General features: G+C 39.3%; 3 protein-coding genes across 7 annotated transcripts in view; all 3 read left to right on the top strand.

Annotated features, from left to right (window-relative positions):
* Positions 1-10081, top strand: part of cdk6 (cyclin dependent kinase 6) — a 35242-nt gene extending 25161 nt beyond the window's left edge. For both annotated transcript variants that reach the window (XM_056399309.1, XM_056399310.1), the window contains 3 exons: positions 6142-6192; positions 6605-6740; positions 6863-10081. In XM_056399309.1, the coding sequence (XP_056255284.1) occupies positions 6142-6192; positions 6605-6740; positions 6863-7015 (340 nt within the window). In that variant the 3' untranslated portion in view covers positions 7016-10081. The remainder of the gene's footprint in view (positions 1-6141; positions 6193-6604; positions 6741-6862) is intronic.
* Positions 10082-10653: 572 nt separating this feature from the next.
* fam133b (family with sequence similarity 133 member B) lies at positions 10654-17839 on the top strand. 4 transcript variants are annotated; one of them, XM_056398848.1, is made up of 11 exons: positions 10654-10860; positions 11855-11952; positions 13477-13555; positions 13787-13900; positions 13989-14021; positions 14238-14309; positions 14959-15057; positions 15196-15237; positions 15375-15464; positions 16776-16826; positions 17121-17839. In XM_056398848.1, exons 1-11 carry the CDS (start codon positions 10837-10839, stop codon positions 17214-17216), a joined length of 798 nt encoding a protein of 265 aa, XP_056254823.1. In that variant the 5' UTR covers positions 10654-10836; the 3' UTR covers positions 17217-17839. The 4 variants fall into 4 exon arrangements, with proteins under 4 accessions (XP_056254823.1, XP_056254824.1, XP_056254821.1 ...); XM_056398849.1 differs by having other exon boundaries at positions 10655-10860; positions 15199-15237; XM_056398846.1 differs by having other exon boundaries at positions 10656-10860; positions 15375-15467.
* A 1300-nt stretch (positions 17840-19139) lies between these two features.
* LOC130183446 (progranulin-like) lies at positions 19140-22641 on the top strand. Its single transcript, XM_056398845.1, has 7 exons — positions 19140-19252; positions 19573-19630; positions 19867-20016; positions 20146-20448; positions 20643-20816; positions 21494-21637; positions 21984-22641. The coding sequence occupies exons 3-7, from the start codon at positions 19867-19869 to the stop codon at positions 22110-22112; spliced, it is 900 nt and encodes a 299-aa protein (XP_056254820.1). The 5' UTR covers positions 19140-19252; positions 19573-19630; the 3' UTR covers positions 22113-22641.
* Positions 22642-23250: the final 609 nt, after the last annotated feature.

Raw genomic sequence — 23250 nt, 5'->3', positions numbered from 1 at the left:
TGATGGAAAACCAAAAGAGTAGAGTAGATATCATGCAGGGGAAAATGGCTGTATTACATGGAGTCATCAGTCAGGCAGTGTGCCTCCTTTGCTGATGGGTTTACCACATTTACTGTTAAAACAACAGATTATGATCAGTGACCTTACAGGGATGTGTACACACTGTATACACACATTCACATGCTCATTTCCTTGTGACTAGTTCTCCATATGGAGCGATTATCACTGAAGGCCATCTGCCATCTTGTCTCTCCATGAAGTGGTTTTACTGTTTACATGAATACTGATACAAATTATTTAGAAGAGATGTCCCAGATCTGTGTTTGATAAATTTTATTGACCTGGTGTTTCTTCTCAATGGTATCCATATTTGAGATGCAAACTGGGGTCCAAGACAAAGTTGGTAACAAAAGAATTCCACAGAGAAGACTTTTCTATTCCTTTGCATTCACTTTTTATCTTAGCTTATATTCTATATGTTATATTTTCACGGAAAAAACCACAGCCGTCGTTACAGAATCAGTTATTTGGGTGTTACTTGTCGTGTTTTCCTCAAATGACACCTGTCAGATGCGTTGTGAGCATTGAGGAATCACATTTCGGTTGGCTTATCAAACCATTACAGTAATGACAGACTTTCTGCTGTGGTTGCAGCATGCAAGTCTAGATTCTGCTTCTTGGTATAGGTATTTGTCAGTTTGTGGTCTAACGAACTTCACACACTGGAGAGCCAGGCTAATAACGGACCATTTTTCTAAAAAAAAAAAAAAAGTTCAACTGCCAGCTTATGCAAGGAAAAAAAGACTTTTCCAGGGCATATGGACAAATTCTGTCATCATAGCCTGAAACTAATGTTAATATTTATGAGCCATAGTCTGTTTAGAAATGTTTCTTGTAATCAACAAATTACTGGTGTCTAGCCAACTCGTAGTGGTGTGCTTTGGAGTAGATAAGAACAGTCTCTCTGAGGTAGGGCTCAGTGCCAGGAGGAGCAGCCCTGCCTCTAAATTGTGCTTCCTTCCCCAACCGTCCTCACACCCCAACATGCGCCCGCTTTGCATGTGGGCCTCAGTGGGCATGTGTAGTCTCTGTTGGGTACAGGGTGAAACGGGGATGAAGAGATTGTGCAGTTGTGTGGTATACAGACGGGTGACAAATAAATGAGTGGTGAAATATAATGACAGCAGATGCTTCCATACAGGGCGGGGGTGGGGGTGGGGGCACTGAATGAGGATAAAAATGACATGCTTCATATCCTTTGGCAGTGGCAGCCATCACATGTCTAATTAAACACCTATAGGACATGGTGCCATGGTGTGTTTAAGCCGTTCTGCTCTGTTTGAGTCTCAAGGTTATTTTGTCGACTAAAAAAAATACTTTTGTTGTTGGCCAGAAAACTTGCACAAAATGTTTTCCACATTCACTTCTTTGGTAACTTGGGGGTATTTGGTGTGATATCCAGACAAAACATGTTCCACTGGAAACTATCTGATGTTGTTGTGTCCTTCCCACTCTCTCCTTTTAAAGTAGTTTTGGGGCATATGAAACAGACTGCTGTAAAAATGGTGACACATAAGCATATTTCAGAGGAGATCTATACTTGAAGTGTTTTCAAATACGATACATTAAGATGGGCCAACAGAAGGGAGGTTGAGAGACAGGGGCTACTTTTTATAAGATTAGTTTCTTACTTTGAGAACAAGATCTTTGATAATTCATTACTGTTATATGTGACTCAGTTATGTAAAGAAAACACTTGAGCTCTCATTTACCACACGCGGTGTTTGACATTATGGTATCTCCCACGTAGGTCAATCAGAATTTGATGATAAAGTGGCGTCAGAGTGTGAAGAGTATTACAGATGGTTTCACTCAGTCTTTGTTGCCCATTGCCTAATACTCCTATATACCATTTCTTAATCTGTTTCTTTGGATTGGATTCAGAGAGTTACTTGATTAATGAATTGGTTGATCGACAAACAATGAATTGGTAACGATTTAGATAATATTTTAGTTGTTTAGGTCACTGTCTGACTCCAGCTTCTCAGTTGTGAACATCAACTGTTGGCTGAACAAAACAAGTAATTTTGTGGCCTCAAGAAACTGTGATTGGCATTTCTCATTGTATTCTGACATTTTATACACACAACCCTTAACTAATAATGACAATAATCATTAGTTTATCAGCCCAGTCATGGATTTAAAGATGCCAGAATATGATTTAAGCCTGAGACAACATTCCAACTTTTGCCATGGATGTTTATGGAGCTAGGTTTGAAAAGATATATTTGATTTGTTTTATATGCTGAAACAATCAGTTTAATTTAGATTTGCAGTTGCGAGTCTGACTCTCATGTGTTTAAAGAACAGGTAAAGTTGGAGTATAGGCTGCTAGTTAATGTATTCACAGTCACGTTTGCACATAATACTTCAGTGAAGTCTTGAGGTCAGTGGCAGTTGGGTACATTTTCACACATAATGCAATTCAGACCTCATACAACATATGTTAACTGATACAAAGTGTATTTCATGGCTGTGTTACCTTTTCTAATGTTTAAACAGAATCGGTGTCACTTAAAGTGAAAATTTTAGTGATAATAAGGAACTGACATAAACCAACAGTGACATGTTTGTAACGTGTGAAGAGGAGCTCTGTCCTTCTTTTATGTAGTGTCTCTTTAAGAGCAGGCACAATCTGAATCTGCTGCAATCCTACCTTTCCTGATAGTTGTGTGTGTGTGTGTGTGTGTGTGTGTGTGTGTGTGTGTGTGTGTGTGTGTGTGTGTGTGTGTTTGTCTGTTATCTGGGTTAAGGTACCTCTTCTCTCACCCTGGCACAATAAGCTGTAAAAAGCTTTGGTGTGTGTATATGTGTCAGTCTGGCACCTGTCCAACCTTGCCTTAAGGTGGAAACAAGGCAGATATGGCCATAAAGAGAACACTCTCTCTCTCTCTCTCTCTCTCTCTCTCTCTCTCTCTCTCTCTCTCTCTCTCTCTCTCTCTCTCTCTCTCTCTCTCTCTCTCTCTCTCTCTCTCTCTCTCTCTCTCTCTCTCTCTCTCTCTCTCTCTCTCTCTCTCTCTCTCTGTGCAGGTGATTAAGATGGCTTTTTAAAAGGCCACCTGCTACAGATTAAAGGGCACCTGGGCGAAGCAGTGAAAGAAAGCACAAGAAAGGGTGATCGAGGGAGAGTGCAGAACAAGAGAAGATGGGAAACGCTGTTTATTGGTTTGCAGTTTTGTTGAAGTGGAGAATATAATTGTTGACAGCTCAAGCACAACAAACCAGATAAGAGCTCACTGGTGGTTTAATTGCCTTTCAGAATAAGTGGTATCTACAGTGACTGCCTTTTCTGGAAATGAATGACTACTTCATCTTAGAAATCTCATCTGAACAATCAGTCGAATCATCTATCGGCAGAAAATGAATTGCTAATAATTTTGATAATTCATAAATAGTCCAATATTTGTGTGTTCCTTCTTAAATGAGAGTACTTGCTGCTTTAATTTAAATTATTTTAAATTGATTAGCCCTTGATTTTGGAAAGCTGGCCAGACAAAATAAGCAATCTGTAGATTTTTTCACAGCTAGTAAGTGTTAAGTGAGTGTAAGTCTCAGCCCCATGCCGGAGCCCCACCAGCTTATCACCTGATGTTGCAGATCAGAAAAGTACACATCTAACCTCAAAAAAATTTTCTTATGACTCACGAAACTTCAAAGGTTTTCCCCCCCAAGCACCCTCTTCTCCACTTTCATCGTCAAACATGCCATTGTAAAAAAAAAAAAAAAAAACTCTTTTAATGACTATGTACTGTAATGTGAATAGTTGGGAGCTTGTTGTCAAAGGAATCTGAGCAAATATCATACAAGTCTGCATCTGCATGACTGGGATAGTGTCGGGGTGAGTCATGATTTGAGTGAATGGGGGAGAGAGAGCGCCTGCTTGTTGACATTCCCCCAATCAAAAAAGCTGAACGTCTTGTGTTAATGGTCCGGGAAAAGCCCCACATCCTTGTTGACTTTCTCACAGTTTGGCGCTCAATTGATAAATCCACAACAACGCACAGTTGCGTGCACGTGTGTTGCGTACACTTACGTTCATTTTTGCAATACATCTAAACTCAGCACAGACTTACATGTCCACCCAGTTCACACTGACTCAGGTTTAAACACATGAAGAAACCACACTCAAACACACACTCCATTTCTTTCTCTCTGTCCATTTCCCACCCCAACAGATTGACGCTCTCACGTGCAAACATGCGCGCACACACACACACACACACACACACACACACACACACACACACATTCCAGAGGTTGTCTCAGTGGAATGTGGGACAGAGCCGTGCTGGCACTAAAGGAAGCGTGACTCAGCTGCCTATCCCAACCCAGTCTCAGTCCTCCTTTTGCTGCCATCCGTCTGTGCATGTTTGTGCATATGTACACACACACGTATGTGCACGTGCAAATCTCTGAGTGGGAAACAATCCCCTTTGTGCACGCGTGTGTGCATTTGTACGCCTGGTTGTGTGCGTGCGTGCGTGCGTGCGTGCGTGCGCACAAATGTGCGTTTGCACTCAACTGTTGATTGTGTGTGCATGCCAGTGGCCAGCTCTATGTGAATCCAGTTATCCCCCTCCAGCAAACCAAACCACTCCAGGTTTAAAAATGGACCTCTTGGAATTATCAGCCCTACTTGTTTTGGCACGATGACTTTGCTGTAGGTGAATTTTTTTTTCTTCCTTTGCAACACTCAGAACTGGTTTGGTCTGATCTTAAATGGCTTTCAAACCTCAGCACAGTGCTTTACCCCAAAAGACCTGCATATGTGGTGTGGTCCTGTTTAAATGTCAGACGTTTAAAGCAGTGGTGCAAGAGTAAAAAAAAATAAAACACTGGGACATCCATTAGTCATGGATACTATTTCTGAATAAGCGAAACAAACTCTGTATTACAATTCCCCTTCCGAACTGAAGCATGTGATAGAGAGTTTGCTGTCACTGTAAAAATGTGCAAAATTACCCCTGTGTGACTAATATCCCGGTGCCTGAGTCTGTAGGAAAGTGTGGGTGTTCAGCTATGCAAAGCTTCCTGCAAGTGGCAAAACACAGGGAACACATGGTGGCTAGCCAGTCTGTGTTGACTCCAGTTAAGTGGGGTGCACTTGAACTGTACTGAGGCCTGGATACAGAATGCATATACACAGGCGCACAAGCACACCTATGTGTCAGTATCCTGCATTACATTGACATCTGCTGGTGGCTGATCATCTCAAACAAATAGAATATAACAAAGAGAAAGCTTAAGACTTTTCTGTCTCCTTCTAGACCTCAGTGCATTTCATACTGTCATTTTGAAAGTGAGAATATTGGGAAGATTACTTGAAAAAGTTTTGTTATTTAGCCTAAATGTCATGGCACCTTTGCTGTTCAAAGAAAGTCTCCTCTTTGACAACACCACCTCCTCATTTTCTCTGAGGAACTTCAGCAGGAAGGTCTAGTTCCCATACCTCTTTCTCTGTTAGAATAATCCAACTTCTTTCACACGCCTCTCCCTCCCACTTTCCTACACACATTCACAGAGAGAGAGCAAAAGCAGACACACACACACACACACACACACACACACACACACACACACACACACGAGGGATAAATAGGCTTTTTCTGTCCCGTGCGGCGGCCGGCAGGCTTGTGCTGATGATGACTACTGGAATTTGTGCGGGTGCCAGCGCAGGCATGGCCGCCCACGGGCATCCAAAGACGGCCCAAAGCCACAGGAACCACCAGCAGTCCTGCTGTCGCTCTCCTCCCTCCTTTCATCCCTCCCTCCCTCCCCTCTTCAGTGGTACTACCAACACTGCTTCACAATCCTGACTACATGAGATGGAGCTGTGAGTGTGTGGCCACTTCAAACGTTCACATCAGAGTCACACATTCCTCTTTGCCTTGAGCCAAAAGCTTATATCTTTAAGGCTGTTCGTCCACAGTGGACCGTGGGATAGTGAGCATTAACACCCATATTAGAATTTATGCTTTGCACTTTTAACCAAAATGCATTTTACCCTTTATTCATTAAGAGTTTTTACAGCACAATATACTGTTTATAGACATTGACTTGTGTAAATTTTCTCTTTTCTAGACCACTATTTCGAGGAAACTCAGATGTTGATCAGCTGGGAAAGATTTTTGAGTAAGTATTATTAGCTCTGTTTCCTGTTGTAGCTTTTGAGGTCTTGTTTGTTTCTTGAGTGTGAATGCCCAACCTGGATTTAAGCTTCCCAAAACTTTATTGTACTGTCAATAAAAATCACTCAAAAGTCAGTCCACTAAAATTTCGGTAACTAAAAGTGTGTGGATACTTTTCATTTTTCCTTAACTGAATCTATAATGCTGTATTTGGCCTAAATATAAGACCAGGTGTGCACACAACAAAGAAGAAGTTATACTGCTGTGCTAGAGTGAATATTATTAGCACCATTTTGCATCCCTCCAAAGCTTACCAACAGGCACGCAGGAAAACTGTCAGTTGCTTCACAAACCTTTTGACAGTTTTAGCAAAGATCTGAATTGGAGTGGCACTGATGATCATTATCATCCCACAGTGTTGTTGGGGTGCCTTCACCAGAGGACTGGCCCCAGGAGGTGGCCCTACCACAGAGTGCCTTCACCCCACGGCCCCCTAAGCCAATAGAAGACTTGGTTCCGGACATGGACGAGCAAGGACGGGCCCTCTTAATGGTGGATAGCTCTTCTCAGTGTTTCTCAAAAAGTCTTGATATAAAACCATACATCCATTAAATCATTATGCTGGTTCTTTTCTTTGGGTCATTTATGCTTCGCTATCTCTTTCCTCTCTGCAGCAATTCCTCGCCTTCAACCCCTCCAGGAGGATATCGGCCTTCGCTGCGCTGAGTCACCCCTATTTTCAAAGTGTGGACAGCCACAGTAGAAGTGTGTATGCAGCCCAGCCCATCCCCAGCAACAAGCCCACTATGGAGGAGAGGACTGCTTGACAGTCCTCCTTCACCCCTAATAATCCCATACAGTGTCTATAAAAAGCATTCAGCTCATTGCTTCACAGTCTGCTTCATGTTTTATTGTTTTTACAGCGGTAAATCAATGTGTGTTAATTAACATTTTTTGACACTGATCAACAGATAAATCTTAAATGTCAAAATGAAAACTAATCTGTAGAAATGGATTAAATTTAAGTACAAATATAGAACACAAAATAATGATTTCAAAAGCTTTCACCCTCTCATGTCAGTATTTAGTAGAGGTGCCTTTGGCAACACTTACAGCAAGTGTAGGTGGTTTGATTTGTATCGGTGCTACACATTTGAATAGAGCCATTTTTATTGTTTGTAAAAGGGCTTTAGATTTGTCAAGGTGCATGGCGAGCGTGACTGAACAGCAGCTTTAAGTTCTGCCTGAAATTCTTGTACCATATTGTTGTTGTTAAGGACTGACTTTACTGTGCTCCCTACTCGCTTCCTTCACGGTTTACTGGTATCCTTCCACTGATTTGTCCTTTTTGATAACCCTGTTATAGATTGGTTTGGTGTTTCTGTTTTCATAGTGTAGTTGATGTCGACTGCTGGGCCCCGCAGGAGCTGCATTCAACTAAAAATCACATCTTGATTACACACAGGGGATCGCCATCACTGACTATTATTCAACTTCTGGCTGCACTAGTGATAAATTATGTTGTAGTTAAGAGGGGGGGAAATCCATTCGTAGAGACCTGTTTTCTGTTTGACATTAAGGAGACTTTTTTCTGATAATCAGTGTCAAAAAAGCTTAATCAACTGTGATTCCATGTTGTATATAAACTCAAAAGCAAAACATGAAAAAGACCAAGGGTGCAAATACTTTTTATAGTCAATGTACAACGCTCTGGGAAAGTACTCAGAAAAAACGAGGGTAACGATAGTGTCACGAAAGATGACACCAACGCTCTCACCCCCTGAACAATGCACAAAGCTATCCTCCTTCCATGAAATGATGGATTGTAATTGCTGCTTTTAGGTTGTTAAATGTTGATGATCGACTGTGTTAACAATGCAAAGAGACTTGCATCTCAGACTGACTGGTAGTGGTGGATGGGAGGCCTGTAGCGGCCATGAAGCAGAGGCCCTCTTTATGACCAGTGTTCAGCTTTGCAAGAGTCCTCTTCACCTGGGGGACCAGACCATACAGGAGCCTGTGTGGACAGCGTGGATCTCACCTGCGTTTATGCTTAATTGTGGGTGTGTGCTGCGAGCAGACATGTACACAACATTTGGTGTGTGCACGACCACTGACATAAGCACACTCATGTACACACCTACCTATTGAAACATTATTGGGCATCACAAGCCAACCACTCACTGCCATGTCGTGACTTATCATTCCAATTATGTATGTATTATATCACTGCCACCTTGAGGATGTCCTGAGTAACTGCAGACCAGTAGCGGGATTCTAATGGTTTCTGCGCTCTTCAAGGGACTCATCATAATGGGCTGATATCGGTGCTGAGACAATGATGAAAGAACCTTATAGAAAAGTTCCTGCCACTCATTCGGTCTGAGTTGCTTTTAGTCTGCCATCATGGGCTTTTATCATTATGAAATACAATTATTATTTACTATTCGAATGATACAGCAATGCACAGGCTTGCAATAGGTGGAGAAAGTCCCACCAGCACTACTCAACATGAAAACATTTGGCATAGTATTGCCACCAATATTCTGTATTTAATTTTAATTTTATTGACAAGTCTTATATGCTTGTTTTCATCAAGTTGTTTCTTGATATTTTTTTAAAGATGCTGGGGCATATAATATTCTTACACCAATTACACCAACTCTAGATGATAATAGAATTTGTGTAAGAATAGTTTGACAGTGTAAGGAATGTATAAAGGATAGGCATTGGTACTGTACAGTATGTAGTGCTAAGTACAAGCTGTAATGATAGAAAACTTTTGATACGTGCATCGTCAGCCCATAGATATGTCGTAAAAATGGATAGACGTAGAGTAGCGAAGGTCAGTGGAATGTTGTATGGCAAGAATATTTTTGTCTATTGAAAATGTTGGGTGGGTTCTGTGGGTGCTTGTTGAATTTCATCTACTTTGGATTGAGAGTGACTAAGAACTTTACAGGGGTTTTTATCATGAAAATAATGCACAAATATTTTGTGTACAGTTTTTGCTTTATTTTACAGTTCAGTTTTTACAAGCAAGGAAAAAAAGCAAGTTATGCAGAGTTGTATTTTTGTATGTAGTAGTTCTTGCAGAACAGTAACATTTTAACACTGGTTTACGTTTTCTTAACAGGTAGTGCTGCTAGCACACACACAGACACACTCTCTAACTTTCTCAGGTTCTTGTTATGGGCGTCCGAATCTTTTGGGCACAGTTTGCACATCCTTGGGCTACTAACTGACCACATCACATCTCCTTCAGGTTTTTCTTTCAAGCTGTTCCACGATCATGCCATTGATCATAGTCTACTGTCATTCCTGTTTATCACCTATATGTTACTGTAGTCATTACTGTCTGAAGATAACTGCCTGTATGAACTGTTTTTGCCAGCAACCTTTAATTGTTAGATGGCGAACACGATTTAGATCCATGTATTGTCTGCTTGAACTAAGCACTGTGTGAATTTTCTATTTGATAAAGACTCATCTGGTGTCAGTGGTGCATACAATGCAATGAAAGCTCCAAATACTTTAGGCATAGAGGTTTACAATTAAAATAATGACTGCTTTAGTCTAATTACACTTGATACAATCACTGTAAGCTTTTCTTATGAATTAATCAGTTTCTAATACGTTTCATCTAATACGTCTTGTATCATAAAACTGAAGTCCACTGTTGAGCTTTGAGAGCTTTCACTGTTGAAACCAACGCAGCTTGATCCATCATATAAACTTAGATTACACATATGTTCCTGTGTCACATTTGTTTTTAACATATTAAATGGAGACAAGGAGCACCACAATCATGGCGTTATACTTATGTATGAATGCAGGCATTGGTGTCTTATTATTGTGTTGCACCAGCTGAATAAAAAGCAGCTTTTTATGAATGTTGTTTTGGGCTCATTTCTTTGTGTGATTAATTAATGAGTGAATTTGTTTTTGGAATGAGTGAACTTAACACTTGCATTTTGCCACAGTCTTCTGCTTCTATTTCATACTAGCAGAAAAACAAATTTTTTTTAAAAGTGCGAAAATTTTTTTATATCATTTAATTTGTGTTTAATGGTGATTATGGTTAGTCTGTTCCACTATAAACAAGCTGGCTTGTGAGCCACAATATGGAAAGGCGCCACTGTGTGCCAATAAATGTACTCAAGAGACTGGGCTGCTGAAAAGGATTAGAGAACTGCACATTGAAGGTAGAAGACTAACTCAAATGATAGGTAAGGAGGTAAGGTAGAGGATACACAAAGCTGTTGTGAAATAAGATATACTATACAATTTAGTGAGTTTTTGTTTTATAAAACTATCATGTAAGAATTATTTATTTATCAAATTATGTGAAATAGGTCAGGGATAATACCGCATACTACATACTCCAATACAGTAGATGGCGGTATGCATGAGCATTGGTTGCAACCCGCCGTAAAAATCAAAGGAAGTAGACGAACCAAAGAACGATGGCAGTAATGCAACAGTCGGGATGCTAGCTGCCGCAGAACCTCAAAGACGAATAAGAAGAAGAGGCAGCAGAGAAGTAGAGCTTCCATTAACTCAGCCTGATGTGGCTAGGTCAATGTTAGCAAGGTAACACTAATGGTTGTTCTCCCTGTTGGACATTTCTCCTCATTATTAACTCGATATGGGCAAAAGAGACAATCGAGTGGTGAGTTATGTGACACTAACAGTTTAAATTTTGGATTGGAATTGTTGATACGCGGTTACATTTGGTAAGCGAGCTAGGCTAAACACAAACAACGTTAGCGCAGCAGCTAGCCTTGGCTAGCTAATGTATACCTCCGCCAGGTATTCTGATGCCAGGCCTAGACAGTAGTCATTTAAGCTGCGCGTTAGCACATCTCCTTCGGAAATGCAACTAAATGTTTTCTGATTATTTATGCATTATTGTGTATGTCTTAACTGCTTGGTGTATTATAGCTAATGTAAAAGGTCGAGCTTTAGGCTCAATAGCACTACTGCAGGGGCGCGAGCAGCTAATGCTAACTTTAGCATACAGTATTTTAGACAATGTTTTGACGTGGTCATGTTGTGCAGTGTTTGTCCATGCTTTTAGGGCTACATACAGCCCTAAACACTATACTAAAATTGAAGTGCCAAACAACAAGGTAAACCAATATTACCCTGTCGTTTGGGTTCATTTGGGTCAAGGGATATTGTTAACGTTAGCGGTTTGCCAAGTTGATCATCTTGTTGCACCTTGGTTCTCATGCGATGTATTCTTTAGATAATTTAATCTATTAATAACGCCACTAGCATCGCCGGGAAGAATTATTGTACGCCCATTTTGATAGTTTAGGTACACCTAATTAAAACTGGTGTACTGATAGAGCAGCCTTGCTTCAAGTCCTATATTAAGTGATGTTGTAAGGATCAGCTTTTGTTGAAACTGTTTGAGACTTGTTGACCTATATTCTTATATTGAAGATGTATGTGGTGCTGTAGAACTGTATCACATTATATTATTTAATCTTAGCATCTAGATATACTCTTGTATAGATATACACTAAGCTACATCCATTAACATCTATGGGCACCCACCAAGAGCAAACAGAAGACACCAAAGAGCAATAAAAAAAAGTGTTTATTTCAACCACCTCCATTAGTGGTGTGTAAAATCCTTCTTCTGTTTGGTGTGTCAGGCTTACATTAACCCAATTGCTGCAGCACGGGCCAGGGGGCCTGTACAGAACTCTGGTCCAACCATACAGGATTATTTAAGCAGACCTCGGCCAACATGGTGAGTAAAGGACATACTTTCCCATTGGCATTCACTGACATAAATAATTGTTCTTTTGCAATAAAAGATAAAATCTGACAGACATCTTTCTCATAGCAACATTCCCCTGTTGTTGCATTCTTTCTAGTCTTTCTATTATCACAGTTGGCCTGCACAAGCACTGGTTGGTAATGGGTGCAGATTTATAGTTCATGGGTCTCATTACAGATAGCTCCGGATGTAATCTAAAGGCTAAGGTAGATAAACTGATAAAGAGAATGTAAAACTAACACCAGCTTATTGGTGTATGTTTTAATTGTTGAGAATGTGGGTTCTGTAATATTGTGGGCAAGATATTACATAGGGAAATGGGAGTCGTTTTTAGGACAAGTGATACTTTTTACAACAGACAAAATGGTTTTCAGCATTCCAACTGCAATTTCTGACTGTTATACATTAATGGTGGTTTTCTGATCTGTGTTTGATGTAATAACACATGTACTCATTAACACAGCATAATGGACTTAAAGGTATTTAATGCATCTTTACAATTATCCTGCATATAGAATTTGAGTGACATTGGCTTGTTCAAATTCGGTGTAATACTATAAAGACGCTATTCACCTTTTGCACGTGTTGCATCCAATGATTTTGGGTCAATATGGTTAGTATAGCATCAAGATTATTCCAAGACTTGGTGCTCTCACCTCAGGGATGAAGGGATGCTTGATGCAGAGCAGTGAGGGAGGTCCTCTGGAATTTGATAGCTATGTGCAAACTAGGGGTCGGTTCATTCATTGCCCCCTTGACATGATTTTAGATGATATAGATTCAACTGCCAACATTATCATCCAACTCTTTTGTGTGTATTTATGTTTATTGGTTGTCCCATAATGAAACTGTAGCTGCTACCAAGTGCGCTGTCCATAAAGAATTGTGCTTTCTGCAAGCACAGAGCTTCTAGTTGTGTCAAAGAAAGGACACTGTTAAAGTGTTGTTGTTGAGTTTGTGCAGTTTCCAGTGCTTTTACTCGATGGCCTTTTCCCCACTGCAAAGGATACCTCAAATCTTAACTTTTAAAATGTCAAAATAACATATCTGATACAGTTCTGACCATTGGGTTGTTCTCAATGAAAGTAAATCCAATTTAGCCACAAGGGGGCACATTTAATTCATTATTTGTTACAGTCCACTGCTAGCATGAGTGTTTCCTCTACATTATGCAAAGACAAATGTGTTTTGAATATATTAAAATTAAAGGGGACATAAAGTGTCATGTAGCATGTTAAACTAAAATGTATTAAATTCCTTTACTATTATAGAAAAAATGGAAAACACAAGAATCTTCTTTTGTTAAAAGCACCAAACCCAAATCTCTTGAAGTGAATAAGGTCAAGCTTTGTCTGTTTACTGTAAATTCCTGAAAATGTGGATCAGTTTTTAACATTGCATGGGGGGAAAGTTGAGAGAAGAAGTGTTGAGAAGAACATCTTCGGTTTGTACAAAACACCCTGTATTACAGCTGATTTATTGCATTTTCTTAAGGGAAGAGTTAAAGGAGCAGTTAGAGAAGAAGAAGAAGGGCTCTCGAGCCCTGGCTGACTTTGAGGATAAAATGAACGAGGTATGTTTCTAGCATGTAGACTTGACATGTTGACCTTTTTAATGTTCACCATCTTTCCTCACATTACTTTAAATTTTAGCCATGAATGTCAAAAGTAATGTGTACACTTATTGCAATCTTTTAACTATGCTACAAACTTACACTTTCATCCAAGTATGAAGAATAACTGCATATGGAGAACAATTAGCAAAGTAGTAAAGTAATACATTTTTTGTTTATTTTTTTTCCCAGAGATGGAAGAAAGAACTGGCAAAAAACCGAGAGAAGTTGTTAGGTGACAAGGACAAAGAGAGAGACAAAAAGACAACAGACAAGGAAAAGGAGGAGAAGAAAGACAAAAAGGAGGTACGTTATCGCTCCTTTACTGAACATTTGAACGATCTCACTCTTAAAACTCATCTTTACTCACGGTGGCTTTTCATTTGTGTTTTAGAAAAAGAAGAAAGAAAAGAAGAAATCCAACAGGGTGAGGAGAGACCTCCAGTATTTTGATGGCCACATTACCCTCTCGCTCTCTCTCGCACACACACATTTTTCATTATCCCTGACATAACACACACACACACACAAACACACACACACACACACACACACACACACACCTTACTCTCTGAGATGGTCTTTAAAACAAGCAAATAACCTCAAGTCTAATGGACCTTGCTTTCATTGTGTTTTTGTCAAGCATTCTTCATCTTCCTCCTCTTCATCGAGTTCTGATTCCTCCAGCAGCTCCTCCTCAGAATCTGAAAATGAGGTAAGTCCTACCAAATTTTGGTGTGTGATTGCAAAGTTTATTTCCAAATCACTGCGATCTTACAGACCTCACCCCAAACCTCAAAGACTATGAACTAAATTGTATTGTAATTGTATTGAATCATTCAAATTGTATATTCTCAAACCCATTTCTTTTAATGGATTTTTATAGAGTCCTGAAGTACTGAGTGTAATATCAATGGAAGGGTGTGTCACACTTAAACTGTTGCAAGGTTTGGATAGAATTTGGGGAGCCTCTTTTTCATCCCCAGCATTATCATAATACTGATCCTCCTACAGTTAGAATCCAACAGCTGTGATTAAGAGGCACGGCCCTCCTGAAATGAAGACAAAAAGCTGCTCTGCTTGATGGCACACTACACTGATTGATTTATCTGTCAGCTTCTCTGTTGTAGGTTCATTCCAGGAATAGTTCCTAGTGTTTTAATGAAGAGCAGTGGGGTGTTTGTGATAGCTGGTATATCTGGAGCAAATGGGTTCACATTAAATGATCAGAAACAAAGTGGACTTTATACAGCTCAAAAAGGCTGCCCTGATTTCATAGAAATCCTGTGAAGTGGCTTCACAAGATTGTTTCACACACAATGCAGCACTACGCTGTTTGATTACATTTCTGTTTGTCTCTACAGGATGACAAGAAGAGTGTGAAGAAAAAACGGAAGAGAAAGAAGTCATCCGCCAGGAGAGCATCGGACAGCTCGGAGGAAGAATCAGATGCTGAAAGCAAGGTTTTTCTTTTTTTTTTAACAGCACAATTGGCTTCCCTTGTTTGAGTACACTTGAGTAGAAATGGTTGCTAGTAGTAAAAATGTGCAGTTAAGCAGTCAATGAAAGCATTTAGTCTAAATGTTGTTTTTTTTCCCAAGAAGAAAAAGAAAAGACTCAAGGAAGAAGCGGACAAAGATAAGGTAGTTTGCACGTGTTGGTATACACTTTTTGATGGTAATCATTTAGCTGAACTCATGTTTATTTCCACAGATATGTGCGGCTTTGAAATATAAAGTTATTGTATTTCTCCCTTCTCTGCAAATCCTGTGTCTCTCAGGATGACAAGAGCCGCAGAAGAAAAAGGAAGGCTGAGCGAAGTTATAAAGACTCCTCTTCAGAGTCCTCTGTAGACTCTGAGGGGGAAGAGGTAGTAAGTATTGTTCACATGTGGGAGGGGAAATAAACAGCTGATTGGATCATTTTTGCCCCAAAAAATATGGAAACCTTTAACACAGCATTTCTTTTACTAACTGCCTCTGTTATGCCACAAATGTTTATTTATTACAAGTATGCCAGATGTTTCACTTGCCATGAATAAATCAGTAAATATAAAATCCCCTCCACAATCTGTTATGCCATCAACTGCTATTTCCTCTTTTACCTCTTTGTTCCTCTTTGAATTCAAATTTCAGGTGAATGAATTTATCTTAAGTACCACACACAGTGTCTTTATCAGATTTACTTGCCTGCATCCTTCAAATATTTAATCAGAGTTTTCAGTCTAGTTTTAGTCAACAAGACACTTGATATTTTAGTCGTTTTGGTTATAAATCGAGACAAACATTATCATTTTAGCCCTTTGGCCGGTCAAGCATATTTATGCTGAGCATAAACATTTTTTATTGGCCCTGTTTAAGTGAGACTGGTTACAGATTAACTTGTGTTTGTCACTGTTACAAGAATGTACTTCTATATAAACCACATTTCCTCCCATACTCTTACTCACTTTCTCACACATCCAGATGTTCTGTAGGGAGTCCTTGGGGAGAGTTGGTTAGATTATATTCAAATGATATTATTATTTTATTAAGTTTCCATCTCTGATGCAAACTCCTGTTTACCAAAGACTGGTGATGTGTGACGCATGGTCAGCCTATATGAAGATGTGGTCATGACCTCAAGTTCAACAATTCAGATCGACTCGTCCTCTGTAACTCTGCACGCAGCACCATGAGTGAATGAGGGAGAGTGAGTGAGCGATAAGTAAGGAAAATAATATATTATGAACCACCACCATATAAAAATGTAGCCTTCACCTTATATGAAGGTGGCCATGCCAAGCCACGTAATTGATTTACATAGCTTTCAAAGCATGTCTGCCATGATCTCATGTTTCCCAAGAACTGAAAATGTTCACTGTAAATGTTTCATCGTGGAAAAACAGATTGCTGATGTTTTTGAAAGGGCAGTGGTTGTCACAACAACTTAGCATAAATTGGACACATTAACCAGTTTAGCTCAACAAGTTAGAAGAAAACAGTTTGGTGCATAAACAAATTACCTTATGAGTTTGGTCAGGTGTAGAAATCTGTTGATCAGTTCAGCTTTTGCTGTTGCAGATGCTTGTAGAAATGCCACTATTGTGAAACAATGTCACAAGAAGTGGGATTTTGAGAGTTTTGTATAGCTCAAGACTTCCCTCTTTCCATGGTCTCATTTCAACTTTTCCCACCAACAGGGTGAAGCCAAGAAGAAAAAGAGAAGTAGCGAAGAGAAGGAGAAAATCACAGTGAGCAATTTACTTAACTTCCTTTTTGAAGTTGCATGGCGCAAACAAGTTTTTGGATTTCATCTAGAACAGCCATAGATGCTGATTTCTGTCAGATGATCATTCAAAATAAACCATGTACTCTTAGCTGTTGGGGTGGGGCTGCAATATGTGTCTACTCTGCCAGAAATTGACTAGTATGAAAACTTGACTGCATAGCCACACCCCCCCCAAAACAAACCAATATCTTTGATCAGCTTCATGCAAAACAAAAGACACACCAGTTCCTAAATGTAGATTGCTTTATGTTCTTAGGACAAATCCAAGAAGAAGAGGAAAAAGAAGCACAAGAAACACGGCAGGAAAAAGAAAAAGAAGGCAGCATCTCAGTCTGACTCAGAGCTCGACTAACAACCGTAGCTTTACGGTTCTCTCGGCCTCCTGGCAGTTCACTAGTAGTGGTTTTTTTTTTTTGCCTTTGAACACCAAAAACTTCTCCCATCCAGCTTCGGTCATCACACTTGATCGAGGAGACCTACAAACTCGAATGCTGGGGTGAAAACGAGGGAGGCACCCATCCCTCTTAAGTGGCAACTACCGGTACATATCTTTTGTTGACTTTTATCACCACGCTTTTGGTAGAAGGTTGTTCTTTGAGTTACAGCCAACGACAGGACTGAAGTGAATTCCACATCTTTCTTTTTTCTCTTCATGGACATTTCTGTGAGACTGGCACTGCGTGTTTGCCTTCAGTATGCTGGCCCACTAGGAGTTGCTCCCTCTGCTTCCTACCTGACATCTTGCGTTTCTAGTTGCTAGATGAGGCTAATATGCTAGTGCCCGTGTCATGCATGTAGACCCGATCACCTGATGTCTCACCAGCCTCATATTGAAGTTGGACTTGTGATAAGAAATGTGCGCTGCACCGTCAAGATTTATACAAGGGATGATTGTTCAGTTAGATCAATTGTTACATTGCAGTGTAAATGTATAAACAATGGGAATTCATTAATAAAGTATTGTTTTAGCCTTTATTGCTGTTACTTGGTACAACCTATATTGTGAGACATTTGTGTGTGTGTGTGCGTGTGTGTGCGTGCGCGCAAACCACACATTCACCAACTCTTATTTGCTTTTACTGTTTGCACACTTTTTATATCAAATCTAGCTCTGTTCTCTTTATTCCTTAAAACTAAAACAGGTCAGCAGTACTAAAGGTATGTGGTAAACCTCACTTCCATTTTGTTTTCAGTTTGTCTATACGATCTACATTTAAACTGCAGCACATCAAACTAAAATAATCTTATAAGACCAAGTAATAATGTGAAAGCTGTTTTTGTGGCTTTATCTCTAGGAGAGGTTCATAGACCAAGTTGTTTTGTTTAAATAATATCCACCAGCATTTAACCAACCTGCCAGTGTGATATTACCTATCTCTTGTGGTTAGTGAAGTAATTTACTTAAAAAGAAAAAAAAAGAATTTCATCTATTAAGTGGTGGAAAAAAAGAACTCAGGTCCTTAAGTAGAATCCAGTGTACTACATGCAAAAACATGCTCTTTTGCAAGTAAAAGTCTTGTGTTTAAAACTTTAGGTACTGAAATATTGAAATATAGAGTATCAAAGAGTAAAGGCACTCATTACACAGAATGGCCATTTTCAGATTGGTATATATTATTGGATTATTATTATTATTACTGATACATCAACATGTAAGCAGCACTTAATGTATCTAGTTGAGTTGGAGCCAGTTGTATCTACTTTATATAGGGTTGAGTACTGCAATCTGCAGCAATATTATAAACTAAGCAAATGATTTGTATGTGAATGAAGTTATAACATATATAGTTCAAGAGTAGAGAGTAGCAGGAAATGGAAAACTCAAAGGAAGTAACTCGTACAGTACTATAATTAATGTACATAGCTACATACTGCCACTGTTATGATGCAACTACAAATTTTTGTCATTTTTAAGTCATTTTAAAATTAATTTTGGAAAAACTTCAGCCTACATATTGCTTTAAAAATAAAATTCCACTCCATGCAGCATGAATGTTTTTGAATGAGGCTTTACAGGCAGGTCTTGTGATTGAAGCAGTGTAATGATACCAAAGGTTAATGTGCGCTTGTAAACACCTTCATGTTTAATCTTTGACGTGTGTGTGTGTGTGTGTTTGTCTGTCTGTGTGTGTCTGTGTTTTCTTTTTGTTTGTTTTGCAGCCTGATACAATTATTACTCAAACCCTCCTTTAAAAATCTTAAAGAAAAAAAAAGTTTTAATCTGATAGTCACAGGACACAGGGGTGTGATATGTGTAAATTTAGCTTCCAGATTTCATCCAGTGGGAGGGTCTAACCTGGCATATAAAGAGTGGTGTGTCTGTTGTTCAGTTCAGGGGAAGGGTGAGACACATGACATGAAGCTTATGAATCATTCCACCAGCTGAAGGTAAGCGATAAAAATCAATGAATCTGCATCAAGTTCTTTTGTAGTAAAGTGAGCCACCAGAATAGTGCTTTAGCAGTGATACTTATTACTGTTCAGTGAGACTGTAACAGGAAACTTACAGTTCAGGCTTAAATGAAACTGAAAGTTACAACAACAAATGATCAAAATGATGTGTAACAATTTACACTGAAGTCATAAAATCTGATTTAAGAACTGAAAAGAATCTGCAGTTTTCAAAGAGACTTTTGTCTGGAATTGCACATAATGCATCACATTTAACTGACATAAAAAAATAAACTTTATGTGCGTCTGTTGTTCAGCTCAGAGGAAGTGTGAGACGCATGAACGCAAGCTGCTGAATCACTTCACTGACTGAAGGTGAGCAATAAACAATGAATCTGTATCTGTAAGTTCTTTTGTAGTACAAGTGTTTTAATAATGCTGCTTATTACTGTTCATTGAGGCTGTTCCACAGCACAGGAAGCTTTTAGGACAGGCTTAAATGAAACAGTTACAACAACAACAACAACAAGTGAACACGATGGGTTCCACGCGTGTAATGCATCACATTTATCTGAATCAAATAAACTTCATATTATTACTGTCTTCTGCAGATGCTGAGGATCACTCTGTGGCTGTTAATGGGGGTGTTTGCGTGGGACTTTGCGTCCTCCTCTATCACCTGCCCTGATGGGAATGTCTGCCCTGATGACTCCACCTGCTGTATGACTAAGTATGGATATAGCTGCTGTCCATATCCAAAAGTAAGACCGATAAATCCACGCGTAATGTAACGTGCTATGTAGTTGATAAGACTGACATTTTGGTCTCGAAAACTGTTTCCAGTAATTCTTACTAATTCCCTGCCTGTCTGTGTTCATGTGTGTGTCCAGGCTGTGTGCTGCTCTGACCTGGCCCACTGCTGCCCTTCAGGGTTTCGTTGTAACATGGTCACCCAGATGTGTGAGAAAGAAAACCAGCCGTGGATGAACACACCCATGGCGAAGAAGGAGGCTGCAGAAGAATCAAACCCTCCTGTTATACCTGTATCTCCCCTCATGGAGCTCAAGAACAATCATGTCCCAGACCAAAAAAAGGTTTCAGTTGTCCACTGTGACAACTATTACACTTGTCCCAGTGGCACTACCTGCTGCAGACACCCAAAAGGCGCCTGGTTCTGTTGCGGATACTCTCCTGTGAGTTGACCTACATACTCTTGTGTAGTAAGACAAAGGACTGTAATGAAATACAGACATGACATTAAGTCAAAGCTTGCAAAACTATTTTTGAATTGTTGTCAAAGTGTTTAAATTTCAAAAGAGACATTGCTTTGAGGGGTATTGGTGCTAATTTTTTTTATTGATTTCTGCATAACTTGTGTGGCTTGTAGGGCCGGTGCTGCCTGAATGGCTATCACTGTTGTCCATACGGCTACGACTGTGACCTCACTTATACGCACTGTGTGAGGGAAAGCCTGAGATATCCTTTCACCCCCAAACAAGCTCCGTCATCAGTCCCTGCCTCTCTCATTTCACCCTCCGAAGACAAAGCCAGCTTTCAGGAGGTAGGGCAATATCACACTTCATACACTGGCGTCCTGCATGAACACACAATTTTCTGACATAGTCTGGACACTTGTGGTTATTTCACATGAGATGTTTCTTCACTTTGAGTTTTGTCTTTGATTTTTTGCGCAGGGGTCTCAGTTGGAAAAAGACACACACACACACACACACACACACACACACACACACCTATGCACCAATCAGAATTAGTTTAATTTTTGAGGGTTTAACTCATAATAAATAACATTGAAAGGTTTTTTCACTAAATTTAATCAATGTTTTTATATAACTAATGAAACAGACAAAACAGAAACAGGCCAGAAACACACGAAATGACTGCTACTCTTACTCCTGTTATTGCCTGTTTGCTAACAAGTTAACCATATGAACACAAGAGATGATATTTCATTGTTGTGTTTATAGCTTGTTACTGCTGCCCCTTAGTGGCCAAAGAAATCTGTCAATGCAGCTATAACTTTTTTGGTGCTTCGTTAGTCATGAAAATTTTATACATTATAAAGAGATACTTAAAATTAAAAACCAGGTTTTTAGGGGATTTAAATATGTATTATTTACTAAAAAAGACAATAAGTCATCTATTATATGAATAAATAAATATTTATGATTAAATGTTTAGATAATAGAATATAATAGTCAGTTTGTATTTTATTTACAGAGACCTATGACAGCTCTCACAGAGGCCAGTGGCAGTGCCCCCAAGGCTGGAGTCATTCGCTGTGATTCAAAGTTTTACTGCTCAGGAGGAACAACTTGCTGCAAGGGATCCACAGGCCAGTGGAACTGCTGCCCCTACCCACTGGTATGGATTGTGCATTTGTGCAACTGTTAAATAATTTTCGATTTGGCAAGAGATAGGTTATCAAATATCAAAGACAACAATAAAACAATGGCAAGCGATTTGAAGTTCAATAGTTTGGTGAAAGTGTTCAGGGAAATGGGAATACAGAGTGTTTAAAGCACTGAAACATCAAATCATCAGCATCTTTTATTGTGTGATCTTTATAGTGTGGTGTCCGTCCAAAAAACTATAAAGATCTCAAACTGACGCAACTGACAGATTTATACGTCTGTGTTATGAAATGTACATAATGCGTAATTACCTTGTCAGTATTTTGTTCTAACACCAAGATTTGTACTGATTTCAGGGCCAGTGTTGTTCAGATGGTAAACACTGCTGCCAGTATGGATATAACTGCGAGCCCTCCTCCTTGTCATGCAGAAGATTCTACTCTCAGGTTGCCTCAGGCACACAGGAAGATGCCAAAACAGACTAAGGACATGTTATTAAAGTACACTATGACAGTTTTGTCATCACTTTGGTACATTATTTTGGTACAAGTTGCAGATAAATTAAAAATAATGCTTTGTAAACTCAGTAAAGAAAATTAATAGGACTTAATGGGATAGGATAAACTGGACAGATTTTGAATTACTCTCAATAGGTTTAACTGATCAGTAATATGCTCATAAGATCATTCCTCTGTTTTGGATAAATGGTACTATATATATATGTCTATTCTGCTTTGGGTGAATGGTACTGTAAGTTTGGCTCTCCCAAATAATGACATAACATTTCCTGTAACAACATCCACAATATTTCCATCCAATATCCACATTGTCAGATTAAATCCAGTATTCCAGTGGTGTACTAAATATGTTGAAGATGCTTAATCTGATGATTTTTTTATCTTTGCTTTTGATACAGCCAATTGTGAATTTACTGCCAATCTTAGAATATTTCAAGATCTTTTTTTGTTTTGTAAAGCACAAAATTACATTTTTAAATAAAAAATATGAGGGAAATGTTTTTCATCTGCTCTGATGTATCATATGGGATTAACCTTACTTGTGCTTTTTACTGAAAAAAAAGAACTCATCACAGGGCTTTTACTTTGAAAACAACAAACGGAAATTTCCTTTATCATTCCGACCGACTCAATTCCAATGGTTCCCCATGTAAATCGTTCCGGGTGAAGGTGGAGTCAGTGTAATAATAGTGGGGAAATGGGTCAAATCGAAGAATTCAAAGTATTCGTCCACGAGCTCTTACCTCTGAAATATTAGGTACTATTGAAAAGACAGTATCGGACCACGAGGAGCAGGCTTCCCGTTTGAAGGAAGAAAAAGACCTCCACCGCTCTTTGCTGGACATTATCCTCAAATCCGAGTTATCACAGATTGAAGGTCCGAGCACCCGAACGAAGCGCCTGATAACTGTGCCACTTCACAGCGACAGAAACTGAGTTCCCAGAACTTCAAGAAATGTTTTTATCCCTGGATCCTTTTTTTTTTGCCTCTGAAAATATTAGTTCTAAACATGGTCCAAACTGTTCTCACACACTGGTGTAAAGTGGTTATAACATATTTCCTGACAACACTAAAGATACAGTTAAATGCCTAATGTTATTATAT

Source organism: Seriola aureovittata, chromosome 16, assembly GCF_021018895.1.
Source record: "Seriola aureovittata isolate HTS-2021-v1 ecotype China chromosome 16, ASM2101889v1, whole genome shotgun sequence".
NCBI lineage: Eukaryota > Metazoa > Chordata > Actinopteri > Carangiformes > Carangidae > Seriola > Seriola aureovittata.
This window is presented reverse-complemented; position numbering and strand designations above follow the sequence as displayed.